Here is a 16,797-nt window from a genome sequence, read left to right as displayed (position 1 = left end):
AGCTAAAATTCTTTGTTGTTGATAGCAAAAACCTCTTTTGAATTACAACGTTCCTAAGCTTCATTTTTCAACAGAATTAGGTGACTTGTGTAATATCCACCAGCTCAACATGGAAACAATCACACCCTTGATCCTCAAGTAAGCAATGTCCTATATGTCCTTGAAGCCATTGGAATAAGACATTGCTTACAAGTTCCAACTTTCGTAAAACCTTTCCACTCAATAAGTTGCAGAGCAGTCGCAGCTTTGGACAACAGCTTCTTATTTGTGACCTCCCATGAACTATTTTTGGGTAAAAGAGACGAAGTTTGCACATAAGCATCAGTTAATGGACCAGGCACTAATTATACTAAATGTTCATAACATCAGTTATGACCTCGCATCGTGTATCCAAAGGCACTTAATTTATCAATTTTAGTTCAATAGAAGAGTGAATCAATGCTCTGTGCATTGTTACTAAGTTCAGTATTTGGCATGTTAAATCATATAAAGTCCCCTAATTATTACTGATGGGGAATATCAGCACGCTCAAATATTAATGGTGAAGATAAGTGTAAAAAGAGCTTTTCCTACTCCAGAGAGGGCAATTCAATCCACTTCAGACGCATGAAACTATGTTCAGAGAACAGTTTTTATTTGATCATGCTGCTCCAAATTGATGCTAAAGAGCCGAAGCGGTGAAGCAGGAATAATGCAAGGTTGCAATAGTCATGAATGAGGACGTCCATAGCTGATAATTTGCATTGTTTAAGCTGGAGATGAGAAAATCAAACTGACTGCCACGTGATCGTAGTGGTTATGGAACAGTTCATTCTTTTGAATTAAGAAGGGGAAATAAAGATCAAACCTTTGAAAACTTGGTAATCTGCAGGGAAATGTGTGGAGTAAATTGTATACCAGGTCAAGCACTGACATCTATAAATAGAGACCATATTAGGATACAAGGCACCACACTCCACCCTCGAGCAATAATACTCTGAGCTAGGAAATAGAACCTGAGATCAAAGCCCTAACTCCCGCCCACAATGAAGTCCCTTCCCATTAACCTTCTCATTTTAGCTTTGGCGACTGCTACTGCCTTTGCTTATGATCCAAGTCCTCTTCAGGACATATGCGTGGCCATCAATGACCCGAAGTCTGCAGGTTGAACCTCTATTCTAGTGTTCTTGACATTCTGTTTTCTTCTCGTTAATGATGCTATAAACTGAACGTGCAAAAAGGTTTTGTTTTGGTAGCATGACAACATTGTTACCTATCATAACTAGTCTAATAGTCATCGCATATTGAGTGATGTATATTAAGATGAGTTCTGTTTTCTTATGCAGTGTTTGTGAACGGGGAGTTTTGCAAGGACCCTAAGCAAGTCACTGCAGATGACTTCGTCTTTATGAAGTTCAGAAACCCTGGGAATACAGCAAACCCACTTGGATCAAAAGTCACACCTGCTACAGTCCTCGAGTTTCCAGGACTCAATACTTTGGGCATATCCATGGCTCGCATTGACTTCGCTCCTGGCGGTCTAAACCCTCCCCACACTCACCCCCGTGGCACTGAGGTGCTGGTCGTCATTGAGGGCACACTCCTTGTGGGCTTCGTGACATCCAACCAATTGAACAACACTCTCTTCACCAAAGTCTTGTACAAAGGCGACGTGTTTGTTTTTCCAATTGGACTCATTCACTTCCAGTTGAATACTGGAAAGACCCCTGCATTGGCCTTTGCTGGTTTGAGCAGCCAAAACCCAGGAGTCATTACCATTGCTAACTCCGTCTTCGGAGCGAAGCCACCCATTTCTGCTGATGTTCTCACCAAGGCCTTCCAAGTGGACAAGAAAGTTGTCGACTACCTCCAGGCACAGTTTTGGTACGACAACAACTAAATGGAATGGATGACCAAAGAAACGCTGATAGAGCATTTGAGCCATTTACTTATGAGATCATTCCTAGTTTTCATGAGAGATTGCCAAGAATAAAAACTATACTTTATGTCAATGGTCATTGGGTATTTGTACCTCTTGTATGATTTATTGATCAATAAAATATTATTTGAAAATCTCCTGCTTCTTATTCCCTGTTTTGAGGAAAAATTATCATATGGACAGGAGCCAAATGCCAAGCAAAGTCATAATTGAAACAAAACACAGATTTCGATAAGATGTATATAAGTTCAGTGAAAATAATTGCGACGACTTTGGTCACTCGGATCAGCCTCAAAATGATCATTGAAGTGTTGTAGTCAACTTATCGAGCACAAAAGGTTATTGCATGCATTCCATTGCGGGACTTGAACTCTCATATTGATCAGACATGCATCTAGGACGATCCATCCTTATTCCATTGGTGTCACATTTTCATTCTCTGATTTTGTAATGGCACGGCACAGTAAGTCCCAATCCACACTCAGCATGTCATGAAGATCAATGCTTCGTGCTGCCTAGTTGCTGACTTTTTTCCTATCAACCAGGATGCATCGTTCCTGTAGAAAACATGCCGTATTTTCACAGTTCGACTTCTGCTAGCAATTTAGCGGGAACTCTTACTATTCTTGTATTTCACAGCACACTGAATTTGCGACGATTTTCTAAATGATGACTAGTTTGAATAAAAAGCCAATCTGAAAAACCACTCACTAAGAAACCGTACCATATGCAAAGAATACTCTCTAAAATAACTCAAGATAAAGTAGTTGATTAAATGAGAAATATCAAAAGTTGGAAAAAAAAAGTGAGAGACAAAAGACTTACTATGGACTTAAACATAGGACTTTCCATACTTCACAAGTAGGTAAGGACAATTATCTCATAAACTTTCAGTATCGAAAACGGTTTAGATGCGAAGCTCACAGCAGAGATATCTACACATTTTCAACAACTCTCCCATATCTCCAAGTTATCTTAAGAAGCATTGCTGACTCGGGGCTATAGCAGAAGCTGACCGCAATAGTGGCTTCTGTTTATTTGCTATGTCTTTGTCTGAATCATCCTGATCTGCATCCAAGTTTTCTGTTGTTCTGCCACTTTTTTCTCTTATCCCTTAAGTTAAGATGCCCAGAATGAACATTTGGACTTCAATTTGCCTTACACCCTAAAAAAATCTATTCGACAGAAAAGGTGTGATTTGATAAGACACTCTATAAATGACGAACAGAAAGGTCCTATGATGAGTTTTAGAAAGCCTTCATTATTGTTATCCAAATCAAAGAGACGACCCAAGCATCATCCTCTCGAGTCCTATACTTTATTAAGAATATCAAGATGGAGGAGCTTCAAAGTGAAAAACGGTAAAACAAACTTAAGTAATCCAGGGATGATTAACTTGGTTTTTCGATGTTTCCTAACCAAATCTCTCTCGACTCATGACCTTCCTGAAGAAGCTTCATTTTTCAAGAGAATTCAGCAATTTGCAATATTTAACTCAAGTGATCTGTTGTTTTAACTCTATATTATTAAGGTACGGTCCATGAACCTAAAACCTTCTTTTCATTAGGCTGCAAGCAGTGGCAGCTTGCACAAGAAGAAAAATTTATGCCGAAGTGTTGTTTGACAAGCAAGGATTGTAAAGGAAGATAATTTATGGAAGTTCATCCAGCAAGAGAGTGCATCCCTTTCTAGTATAAAGTAATGTGAGGTGGCTAGCAAGGTTCACCTAGAGGAGAGTGAATAAGTGATTTAAACAATTCTTGACCAATTTAAAGTGGAAGTAAAAGATCAAGAACGAAGTCTGAACAACGTTCAGATTTTAAACAATCTTTGATATCAATTGTGTAAGTGTGCAATGTAATAAATGAAAGGAGCTTTAAGAGCTGAGAAAATCTGCACGCAAGACGTATAGTGATTTGACTTAGATCAAGCTTACGTCTACTCTCCCACGCTGACAACCTACTGACTAGGTTCTACTAGATGATCAATGAAGAGATTACAATTTTTGAGTGATAACACTCTGTGAATGATAGGTCTCTCACTTAATCACTCTTACAATATGTCTCTCAATGTCACAGATTTTAGCTCACGAAAGACAAGTAGCAAAGTTTGAAGCATGCTCAGACTTTGGAAATGTAGATTCTGGATATCGCCGCTCTTTCTGCTCCTCGACATTTGGTCTCCTTTTATACTCCTCCACTTCCAATTTAGCCGTTGGACAGTCTTCAGAGGATCATCTTCCAATTTTCATCTTGGACAGATTTGTATAAAGAGGATTGAGTACCATTGAGCGACAAAGTCTGAGTCCCGCTGAATTTGGTCACCCATACTGTCACACCCCAAAATCTACCAGGATGGGGGATGACACGGCCGTCCTTCCACCTGAAGGACGCAACCTCAAATCACCCAAAAGTCCCCATGACATCGCTCTCGCTCTATTGGCTGCTAATCAAAGACCCTGAAAGATTGGGAAAAGAGGGGGGTGAGCAACCACAGTTCAGTAAGTAGTGCGTATCTCTTCTAAGTAGATCGAGCAACCACTATGCATACATAAAACAATACCAAAAACTCATATTTTCAAACGCACAATATCATATACATATCATATCAAATATGAGTTATCTTCCTTTCACAAAATTTGATACAAACTAGAAAATACTCATTTAAATCAATAATATCAAAGCAAAAACCAATGGTCCATTCCATTAGCCAATCTCATCGAAAAACACACGCCAATGATCCATTCCATTGGCCAATCTCGTCAAAAGCACACATCAATGGTCTATTCCATTGATGAATCTCATATCACATCACATGTCGATAGTCCATTCCATCGACCAATCTATTGCTCAATATCAAACTATGATCACGCATCTCGCCCCATGATAAGGCGACCAAGATTCCCCCCTTGGCAAGGTCTCCACATACTATAAGCCGGTGGCTCGGCCCACAAGAATATCCTAGACTAGTATGCGCATACTCACAAGCCTCTCAATGGGCTCACAACGATATTGAGCACCAACACACATCCTCCAATAATCCACAATACCAAATCCATAATAAGTTTCATAATCCACAATCAACATTACCAACTGATTTCACAAAACAAAACACATAATCTTTCTCAACTTCGTTCGTCAAACCGAACGCATTTTACAAGACATTTCTCACATCATTTCAAAATTCTTCATAAATCGATATGTACGTAACGTTGTTCATAAAACGTTTCTCAAATCATTAAGAACTCATTCCATAAACTAGTTCGCAACATAATACGTATATATCTTTTTTTTGGTAAAGATAATACGTATATATCCGTTCGCAATATATCTTAAAACCATTCTTGAATTTCTCAAATCGTTCTCAAATATCAAAAGGGTAGTAATTGCCCGATCCAGAATTTTATGCAACAAACATGCTTTAGTAACTCATACGATACTCAAATTCTTATCACTTTCAAAATATGAGTTTATAAATTCATAGAAGAGATAGCACCACTCACCTGGAATGCCCCAAAACCAAATAACGTGGCTAAACGCGTCGATGATCTCGTAATCCTATCAATTGAACAAGAATCGACATCAAAACCAAATAAAATACCGAGATAATTACTAAACGGTTAAACGACATTTAAACACTAACAAGACAACTCAAAGACGCCCACAAATTGCTCATCCAAAGCTATTATCCAAATCGTCCACAACGCGGAACTTGAGCGCAAAACTTGATCCCGTCATAACTTTCTCCATCGAACTCCGATCCTAGCAAACTTATAGTCAAAAGAAAGCCCATTCCGAGTTTTACAAAAGCCCTAACTTGGCCATCCCAAAATCGAGCCGAAAACCGACGAAAATCAACCTAAAGCCCACTGGTCGCGCACTATTCACCTAGTGCGGCCAACTTCAAAATTTCATATTGGGCAAACCGTAGGTCCAAATCAAGATCCATAAAATCCCAAGGCTCCACTGTAATAGTTGAAAAAAAAAAGTCAACAAGTCAACAAAGGCTACAGTGGACATCTTCTGATTTTTAAAGGGGCCGAGAGTTGTCGAGAAACAGAAGAAAAAAGAGAAAAAGAGAAGAAAAGAGAGGAAAGGAAAGAGTAAGAAGAAAAAGGGAAAAGAGAAGAGGGTTTTGCAACGCGGGGGTCTCTCCAAGCCAATTCGATTTCGATTAGCAACGTCCGGTAAATATTCGCGCCCCTCGTTTGTTCAATCGCAATATTTTTCCGAGTTAGGGCTCATATTTCGAAATTATGTTTTATTAGAGCGGCAAAGTCCAATTTTTGAGTCGTTGAGCTGCGTATATATATATATATATATATATATATATATATATATATATATATATATATATATATAATTGGTAGTTTAGGGTGTTGTGGAGCCGTGGGATTTTACGAATCTTGATTTGGACTTATGGTTTGCCCAATATGAATTTTCGAAGTTGCCCGCACAAGGTGAACAGTGCGCGACCAGCGGCTTTTAGGCCGATTTTCGTCGGTTTTCGGCTCGATTTTGAGATGGCCAAGTTGGGGTTCTTGTAATGCTCTGAATGGGCTTTCTATTGACTATAAGCTCGCTTGAAATGGGGTTCGGTGGAGGAATTTATGGTGCGATCAAGCTCCGCGCTCAAGCTCCACGTTGCGGACGGTTTGGATAATCACTTTAGATGAGCAAATTGTGGGTGCCATTGAGTTGTCTTGTTAACATTTAAGCGTCGTTTAGCCGTTCCGTAGTTACCGTAGCATTTTAGTTGGTTTTGACGTCGATTCTCGTTTAATTGTTAGGAGTACAAGATCGTCGATTCGAGTGAGCGTCGTTGCTTGATTTTTGAGGATTCCAGGTGAGTGGTGCTATCTCTTCTATTTCTATACTCATGTCTTGAAAGCGAAAGAAATTCGATATATTATGAGTTGTGAAATAGCATATTTGTTGCATAAAAGTATGGATCGGGCATCTACTACATTTTGGTATTTGTAAATGGTTTGAAATATGTTTTGAGAATAGTGTTGCGAAACGAGATATATAAATATATATTAATTTGTGAATTTGGTTTATGAAATGGGTACGTGAAATGTATTATGATTTAAGAAATGAGTTTTCGAATGATTTGGGAAATACTTTACAAAAGGGATTTCTAGTGGTTGAGTTGAGTTGTGAAATGCCATATACTTGATTTGTGAAATGTTTTCAGTTTGACGAAGAAAGATTGTGTTTTGTTTTCTGAAATCAATTAGTGATATTGATTGTGGATTATGAAACTTATTATGGATTTGGTATTGTGGATTATTGGAGAATATGTGTGGGTGCTCAATATCGCTATGAGCCCATTGAGGGGCTTGTGGGTGTGGGTATGCGCATACTAGTCTAGGATATCCTTGTGAGCCGAGCCACCGGCTTATAGTAGATGGAGACCTTGCCAAGGGGGGAATCTTGGTCGCCTTATCACGGGGCGAGATGCGTGATCATGGTTTGATATTAAGCAATAGATTGGTCGATGGTCGATGGATAGACCGTCGATGGTCGATGGATAGACCATCGATGTGTTTTCTGCTGTGCCAGGGCAAATCCTTGAGAGCGATGGCAGTGCGGCTGCGCCTCTACCCCGAACGAGGCCTTCTATGATGAGATTAGTCAATGGAATGGACTATTGACGTGTGATTTGACGAGATTAATCAATGGACTTGACCATTGATGATTGAATTGTGATGGTGTATCAAATGAGTATTTTCTGGTTTGTATCAAGTTTTGCGAAAAGAAAATAACTCATATTTGATATGATATGTATATGATATTGTGGATTTTAAATTATGAGTTTTTGGTATTGCTTTATGTATGCATAGTGGTTGTTCGATCTGCTTAGAAGAGATACGCACTACTTACTAAGCTGTGGTTGCTCACCCCTCTCTTTTCCCAATCTTTCAAGTTCTTTGTTTAGCAGCAATAGAGCGAGAGCGATGTCATGAGAACTTTTGGGTGGTTTGAGGCTGCGTCATTCAGTGAAAGGACAGCCGTGTCATTCCCCATCCTGGTAAGTTTCGGGGTGTGACATCCACAACACCATAAACTATCAATTATATATATATATATATATATATATATATATATATATATACGTAGCTCAACGACTCAAAAATCGGATTTCGCCGTACAAATCTCTAATAATTCTGAATTTCAAGCCCTAAATCCGGAACTACTCCGATGGAACGAACGAGGGGTGCGAATACATACCGGTGTTGCTAATCGAAGTCGAATCGGCTTGGCGAGTCGTCCGGATCATGAGCACGCTAAATTTCCCCTTCTCCCCCCTTTCTTTTTTCTTCTTTCCTTTCTTTCCTTCCTTTCTCTCTTCTTTTCCTTCCTCACTGAAAGCTCTCGGTCCTCTTTTATAAATTGAAGTCCACTGTAGCAAATGTTGACTTTTCAACATTTTTGACATTTTGACCTTTTTCTTTTCTTTTTTTTTAAATATTACACATACAACCAAAGTCTTGGTTTTCATAAGTAGAACTTCTCCATTTAATAGGAAACTTGCCTCAAAGCTGATTGTCAATCTTTTTTAGCTATTTTGCATTATTAATTTCCCTTGCAAAATAATCTTTGAGATCAAGTCAATCAGAACTTTCCATTTGTGAAATCTAAGCTAGATTACTAGCCGTTGTGTATGTTATGAATTTGCGTCAAAGTCTGGATATAGTCTGGTTGTATATAATATGGTCTTGCTTTCAGAACTTATGTCAAGATGGGTTGTTCATTAAAGTCTGAACCTTTCGATTCCATCATAAAGTCTTAAGTTCTTCATCTATCGTTTAAAGTCTAAACTTTATCTTTTACAATATATATTCTAAACTTCTCCTCCTGCCATATATAAAGTTTGAACTTCTTGAAGTTATAAGTTTGTCATCTTCAAAGCATTTATCAGACTTACAAAACACTCATTGTCACGCCCCGCACCCACGGGCACACGAACATCCCATCGCAGTCGTTATGTTGCGACGTCCCAGGACGGGTCACTAACCCACTCATTTCATCCGTCAATTATTAGCATGCGGAAACGTATACTAAACTCTCAACAATTAAAAAGACCGGGATAGCGCAGAAAAACAACCATCCAAATACATATCAATAAGACACTTGTGTACCTTTACATCCTTACCTCCAGGAAGTTAGTATATTTACAAACCAACACTATAGTACTTCCTATAGGACCAACCAGTCAGAAAGGGGTTGGTGGTCAGGGGTTTAACGTCACGCTTCTACTCCAAAAAGGAGCTTCCAAAAAGTAGACCGCACGCACCTTCATCGCTATGGTCCCGAAAAATGTTAAACAATGAGGAGTGAGATTAAATCTCAATGAGTCAACTAACTAAACCCCAATTAGGACGATGATTCGCCTCAGGCGTCCCTTGTCCCCACGTCTTAATGACGATGGCAGATCAATAGCAAGGCACCTCGCGCACTGCCTTAGTTACAATACGGGTTGGCAACTTAATCATAACATGATAAATTAACAAGGCACATCCACACGCAGGAAACCCTACCTGGTCCTGGCACACTTACTGCACACGACAAGTTATAACATCACATAAATAAGCAGCCTAAATCACATATAATCATATCACACCACAACAGTTCCGTAAGCAATGCACCATGCGTGTTCCAATTATTAACGACCCCTCAAGCCACGGCACATCCTGAAGGATGGCGGTCTTCCGGACCTACCCGAGCATCGTCCCGCGTATACATACGCCTCAGGACAGCATTCCATTTGGAGCATTGAGTCCGACCTCTACCGCGACAAGGCATCGTCTGGCACCCACGCTATTGCGATCATCAAACGACATCTGAAATCCATCGGACATCGTCCCGCGTAGAAATACGCCTCAGGATGGAATCCTTTATTTGATCACTCAAGCACACAATCACTCATGCCAAATTATAATCTGTCTCATTTAACTTGATGCAAGAGTACTATATGCTCATACGTTGGAATATATTCGATTTCACACATAAAAATACACAAAACATTCCCACATAATCACGTGCCACCAGCTAATGCACCAACACTGCATACCAAGATTATATCGTGTATTCAAATATTTCATTACATGACAAATGGTTCTCATCATGAACCTCATACGTTATTCCACATATCATTACCAAGCCTTATATTATAATATCTCAAAGGCCATTATTATCAGTGGTAGAACATGTGTTTCATTCTACACAACCCAAGTATGAATTACATTAAAATAATTCCAGTAGAATAATATAATTAATTATTTTACTAATTCACGATAAGCTATCATTTTATTCAAAGATAATTTAACAACCAATTATCGATAACCTATCGATAATATATTGATAACTTATAACGAAAATAATGATAATTTATCACTTAAGTGGAAGATAGCCTATCGCAATTATTGATAATCTATTATTAAAATTTCCGATAACCTATCACCATTGCTCCGATAACCTATCATAAATACAACGATAACTTATTGCAATTACCGATAACCTATCCCAATAACTTATCGCGCTAATCCTAATTAATTAACAATAACTAGGTTTACTTATAATCTAATATATCCCTAAGCATAATTAATGGCCTAATCAACAATTAGGTAGTTAATTCCCGTTTAACAATGAGTTTAACGGCCACGGTGGCGGTGCGGTGATGGCGGAGCCACACGAGCATTCCAAAGCATGAACCAACTTCGCGGAACGTGGCGGAAGACCTAGACGGCGGTCGGCGAGGCTCGGTTCGGCGTGACTTGAGGCCCAGCGAGTGGCAACAAGCGGCAGCTAGCGACAGCAACGGCGTGCAACTCACAGTGACAGTGGAGGAGTGGTGGCCGGCAAAACACAAGAAGAGAGGAGAGAGAGAGAGTGACCGAACAAGAGGGAGAGGAGAGAGAGGGACCAAAGTGAAAATTGAGGGAACTGAGTGGTGAAATTGTGAGCCAAAGGTTGGAAATGCAAGAGAGGCTCCTCTATTTATAGACCTCTTATCAACTTACTAGAGAAGTTAGCTAAGCCAACTTGCAAGATAAGTTATCCAAGCTAATAACACTAGATTCATATCCCTTCTTGGTCAACAAGCTTGAATGCTTGGCTAGGAATTGAACTTGCAAGCCAAGTTTACCAAATATCACAAATTACATTAATATGCAAGAAACAAAAGAAGAGAAGGAGACCATCTTGGCCTTGTCTTCTTCAATTGGGCGGCCAACAAAAGAGAGAAGGAAAAAGACAACTTTGTCCTGAAACGTCTTCAATTTACGTAATCCCGAATAGTAATCCCGTCTTTGATTTCTACTCCTGAAATTGGGGTCGAAACAAGGACGTCACACTTATAGACAGTTTTATCGACTTCAAAATTTATTAGGAGGTTTTCCCAGCATAATGAACTTTGGTGCCTGGTATGTCATGTAATAATTTCATAGGTGGCCACTATCTAATGCCCATGAGGAACAGGTGGACTTTGACAAGTCAAATTACATAAGTCCGCCTAAGAAGTTGCCCTATCGATGAGGGCACTAAAATTATGGAAAAAAAAAAGAGAGAGAGAAGACGGCCCTAACCGAGAGATGAGAAGGCAACAGAGGACAAAGAGAAGTTCTTCAGGATACAAAAACAAAGGAACGAACAAAGGAAAGAGAGAAAACTTTACGCTTACACGCCTCGGACATCTCGACCGGATTAACTCGATTTTGCAACGACCGGTATGGATCCAAGCCATTTGTTAAACTATGCAATTATATGGAAATGATAGTTCAGGACTTTGTGGAGTCGTGAGGTTTTACGAAAATCAATTCTAAACTCTTGATTAAAATAAATTTTAAAGTTTTGGGAGCAAGTTCCGTGTAGCAAACGGCAACAAATATCGGCTTTGGACGATCGTGTTGTTAGTGTGTAGAAGTAGTTTTGTTAGCGAATAAGCTTAGTTTAGTCACTTCATAATTGAGGTGGTGTTTTACTTGATAGGATTTCAAGTTCATCAACTCGTGATAACTTTCGTGATTGTGTTTAAACTTTCTCAGGTGAGCAGTGCTATCTCTTTTTTAAATTTATAAACTCATATTTTAAAAGTGACAGAAATTAGATATATCATGAGTTATGAAAAAACATATTTGTTGCCTAAAAATCTAGAGTGGGCATTTACTGCTTTTCGATTATTTGTGAATGATTTGAAAATGTTTTTTGAATAGTGTTACCAAAGATTATAAATATTGATTTGTGAATTTAGTTTATGAAGTGAATTTTGAAATAGTTTGCAAAATGGCCGATAAAATGTATTCTATTTGATTAATAGAGTTGTGAAAGAATTATGATTTGGTTTGTAAAATATTTTTTAATTTTTAGATGGTATAAGTTTTGTGGATTATTGGAGAACAATGGTTTGATGCTCATTAACACTATGAACCCGGTTAGGGATTTCTAAATATGCATACTAGTTTTAGGATATCCTTCTAGGCCCGGTCACCGACAAATAATATATGGAAATCTTGCCAAGGGGGGATTCTTGGTCATCTTATTACAAGGCGTTGTGTCATAATCATGGTTGGATTGAGCTTGTGATTAATCAATGAAAGGGATTATTGATATGTGATTTAATGCTATTGATTTAATTGTGTAATTCTAATAAGTAAAAAGCTCTGTCGACATGAAATGACTCATCTTTGACTTAGTAAGTATATTATATGCTAGATTTGAAAATAATGAGTTTCTGATATTGTTTTGTAAATATGCATAGTGGATGTTCGATCTGCTTAGAAAAGATACGTGCTACTTCTCACTGAGCTGTGATTATTCATCCATTCATTCCAATCTTTTTCAAGTTCTTTGACTAGCGATGACAAGAGCGATATCAATAGGGAACTTTTGGTAGTTGGGTTGTGAGTATGAGTTTTGATAGCTTGACATGCCTACAATGGTATTTGTTGAGGTTTAACTCCATAGTTTGGGATATATAGATCTTGATGGGTTTTAGAACTCTAATCTTGTAACCAAATTATTGTTCCATCATATATGTAGATAGAGATATATATTCAGATTATAGGTTAATGTTAATAATGTTTGAGGTTGCGTCTTTCAGGTATAAGGACACCGTGTCATTTCCCTAGTTCTTGTAGGAATCGGGGTGAGACATGTCAAATCAAATAAAGTCTCCTAATTATCAATTAACAGGGTTAATCAGCAACCTGAAATTTTTCATGGTGAAGATCGGTGCGTCGATTCAATCTTTCTTCATCTAGGAAATTGTTGGAAGAAATGATTCTTGATTGATGATGCTCCTCTGTGTTGATGCTGAAGAGTTGAAATAGTGAAAAAGATATAATCAATATTTGTAATAATTGAAATGACCACTTTCATGCCTGATAAATATGTATTCTGTAAGCTGGAGAAGAGGGAATCAGGCCAACTGCCATGTAAGTGAGATGACTTCCACATCTATTTTTCTGCCATGTCTGCCCGGTGGACCTTGGCTTTATCCGAATCCTTTCTATGCAAAAAGAAAGGACATGTCATTTCTGTGCGAAGCCGAATTAAGTTCAGCAATGGAATAAACCATATTTTTCAAGTCGGGTGATCATCCACCGCTTTTATTTTGCTGATGTCCTGCCCTACTTTGCCGCCTGGTAGAAAGAAGGGATGATACTAAACGGACAAACAAGAAGAGTACAAATTGGGAACAAATAATCCTTTTTATCTTATGTAAAATATGGGTTAAAAAAAGAGGAAAATGGTTGAAAAGTCAAAGGAAGCAACAGTGGATGCTCGGCTCATTTTAAGAAGCTGAGAGCACGCATAGAAAGAGAAGAAAAGTGAGGAAAAGAAGAAAAGAGAGGACAGGAAAGAAGAAGAAGAAAAAAAAAAAAGGGATAAGAGAAGAGGGTTTTGCGCCGCGGGGGTCTCACCAAGCCGATTCGACTTCGTAATGCAACGCCCGGTAAGCACTCGCACCTCTCGTTCGTCCAATCGGAAAAGTTTTGGAGTTATGTGTTATTCGAGCAGCAAAGTCCGATTTTTGAGTTGTTGAGCTATGAATATATATATATATATATATATATATATATATACATATATATATAATTGGTAGTTTAGGGTGTTGTGGGTCGTGGGATTTTACAGAACTCGATTTGGACTTACGGTTTGTTGGATATGAATTTTTGAAGTTGAGCGCGCGTAGTGAACAGTGCGCGACCAGCGGCTTTTAGGCCGATTTTTGTCGTTTTTCGGCTTGATTTTGTGACATTCCGAATTTCGGCCTATTTTTGGGATTTTATAAAACGTGTATTTCGTCAGTGCGCTTATAATTAAATCTTGCCCGGAACTGATCACTCTTGAGTTATTATTTTTAAATTAGAGATTTCGCTAGAATCGCACTCGATCGAATTTGGCCGTTATTTAGAGACCAAACTTTGGTGTCGAATTTCTCGGAGTTCCGAGACGAATTTAAGTGAACGGTGTCGATATTATTGTGGCCAGTCTCGATATTGCCCGAGATATGCGAAAAGTGAAATTTTGACCGGGTGCAGATTTGGACTAGTAAACCTCCCTCGTAGTGTGTTTTAGTTATTTTCTTTTGGCCGTTTTTCCTATATTATTAATTACGATTTTCGTGGACCGTTAGATCGATTTTGGGTTTGAACCGTGACCATTAGATCGCACTCGAGGACAAAAATTGACTTTTGTCCTCTCTCTCTCTCCTCTCTGCCGCGCACGTCCCCTCCACACTGCGCCCGTCCCCTCTCTCTCTCTCTCTCTCTCTCTGTGCCCCATGCAACGTCCCCTCCCCCCCTTCTCTCTCTTCCTTTTCTTCTTTCTTCTCTTCTTCTTCTTCTTTCTTCTCTTCTTCTTCTTCCTTTCTCCTTCGCCCGCGACTGCTTCTGCTTCGGCATCTACTCCGCTCACCCGACCGATTGAGCTCATCCATCCCGCGCCGCTCGCCGCGCCAGACCACCGCCGTGCCGTCTGCCCTGCTCGCCGCCCGACCGTCGCCCCAGCCCAGCCACCGCCACCCTGCTCCACCCAGCCGAGCCGCACCGTCGCCCGTTGCCCTTATGACCACCAGCTCATAACCGCACCGGCAGCTCGCCCGGTGCTGCTTAGCCACTCGCCGGCCGGGCCTACGTCGCCAACCGCCGCGCCATGCCACCCCGTCGCCGCCAACTTATCCTCTCCGGCCCCAGCTCCCCATCTCTCTCTCACCTCCACCGCCCCTGCTCCCCTTCGGCTCGTCGCCGTCACCGCTGCTCGTCACCGCCGCGTCGCCGTCACCGCTGCTCGCCGCCAGCCAGTCGACCAGCCTGCTCGCCGGCCAGCCATCCAGCCAGCTCGCCGGCCAAGCAGCCCAGCCCGCGGCCAAGTCGCCCAGGCCGTGACCAAGCCGTTGCCCGCTTAGCCCAGGCTGTGACTGAGTCGCTGCCCGTCGCCTAGCCCGCTGCTCGGCCGTGCCCAAGCGTGCCCTTGCCCGTGGCCGAGTCACCGAGCCGTGTACCCAGTTGTGGCCGAGTCACCGCGCCGTGTGCTGAGCCGTGGCCGAGCCCCGCGCCAGTCGCGCCCTCGCCCGTGCCGAGCCCGTTACTGTTCATCCGGGCCATTTTGAGCCCGTGTGGATTTTTCCCGGGCCAAACTTAGGTAAGTGACTTCCTAAACCCTACTTAGTATAATTGGTATTTTTAGATTTGTTTAGGGTGTGATTAGTACCGGTTTAGTGAGTAAACTTGGGTTAGGGCTAAATTATAAATGTGGTTAATTGGTGGATTGAATTGGGGTGATTTGTGACATGTTTAGTGGCTAATTTATGTGGGTGCAATAATCGAATTGTCGTGGCGGGTGTGGGTGAACTAGACATTTGATTGGGCCGACTTGAGTGTTGAATTAGTGAGCTAGTGTGATGAGTTGTGATTGGAATTGAAATTGTACCACGTGTGAGAATGGCGAATTGTGATGTGGTGTATGTGCATATGAAATGTCCAGTGAGGGACGGAGCCCGGCTTGATCTGAGGGCTGACCTGAGGCGTGTTGACGCAGGTCATGTGAAAGTGTGAAATGTCCAGTGAGGGACGGAGCCCGGCTTGATCTGAGAGCTGACCTGAGGCGTGTTGACGCGGGTCGTGTGAAAGTGTGAAATGTCCAGTGAGGGACGGAGCCCGGCTTGATCTGAGGGCTGACCTGAGGCGTGTTAACGTGGGTCGTGAGAAAGTGTGAAAGGTCCAGCAAGGAACGGAGCCTGGTTTGATCGGAAGGCTGACCTGTGGGGTGTTGACCCGGGTCGTGGAAAGTTGCTCGGCCATGAATGCGAATTGAGTGTGATTGAATTGATTGAATATACGTGGTTATGGCGTTTGAGTGGCGATGTTATATTCTTGTATTATTATTGTTTTATGGTGAATTGACTAATATGCAGAGTTGGCACGTAGTTCGAGGCGAGGTAAGTTTGTTGTGTTGATTGATTGTGTGGGCTAGTGAATTGCATGTTAGACTCGTATGGGTACGTATTGGCCTAGATGGGACTTAGGTTGTCTGCTTATTGAGATTTATTCTCATTGCTGTAGTGCAAACCTTTTCAGATCCCCGACCTTGAGCATGTCGTCGCCTCGGCGTTTTGGGGTCCCCATGCATACGGTGCATGAGGAGACCAGTATCCGGTAGGCCCGGATGAGACGTACATTAGGCATCTTACCACTGTTTGGGTAGATGAGGGATTAGAGGACCTGCAACGCCATACCTATATGGCTTGGTCCCATCATGTCGGGTTGGAGACTACTGGGCCAATCTGTGGTTTTGAGGGGTTGCAGCATGCTAACGAGGGTGCGGTGAATTGGGAGCCCTGGAACAAGTTTACTCCCGATGGTGAGGTGACGA

At 41.0% G+C, this 16,797-nt stretch overlaps 1 protein-coding gene across 1 annotated transcript; it reads left to right on the top strand.

Moving 5' to 3' along the window:
- Positions 1 to 966: 966 nt before the first annotated feature.
- Positions 967 to 2,064, top strand: LOC130138335 (germin-like protein subfamily 1 member 13). The gene is made up of 2 exons (XM_056312087.1): positions 967 to 1,143; positions 1,326 to 2,064. Exons 1-2 carry the CDS (start codon positions 1,026 to 1,028, stop codon positions 1,877 to 1,879), a joined length of 672 nt encoding a protein of 223 aa, XP_056168062.1. The 5' UTR covers positions 967 to 1,025; the 3' UTR covers positions 1,880 to 2,064.
- The last annotated feature ends 14,733 nt before the right edge of the window (positions 2,065 to 16,797 follow it).

This window comes from Syzygium oleosum, unplaced genomic scaffold, assembly GCF_021117445.2.
Source record: "Syzygium oleosum isolate NSW1041296 unplaced genomic scaffold, Sole_v2.1 Sole_v2.06, whole genome shotgun sequence".
NCBI lineage: Eukaryota > Viridiplantae > Streptophyta > Magnoliopsida > Myrtales > Myrtaceae > Syzygium > Syzygium oleosum.
Note: the sequence above shows the minus strand (reverse complement) of the source record. Positions and strands in the feature narration are given on the sequence as shown.

Bases quoted from the DNA above. Each gene is read 5' to 3' on its own strand.
- LOC130138335 (XM_056312087.1), top strand. From the start codon at position 1,026: ATGAAGTCCCTTCCCATTAACCTTCTCATTTTAGCTTTGGCGACTGCT. The intron at 1,144-1,325 runs GTTGAACCTCTA...TTTCTTATGCAG, and splicing joins CAATGACCCGAAGTCTGCAG to TGTTTGTGAACGGGGAGTTT.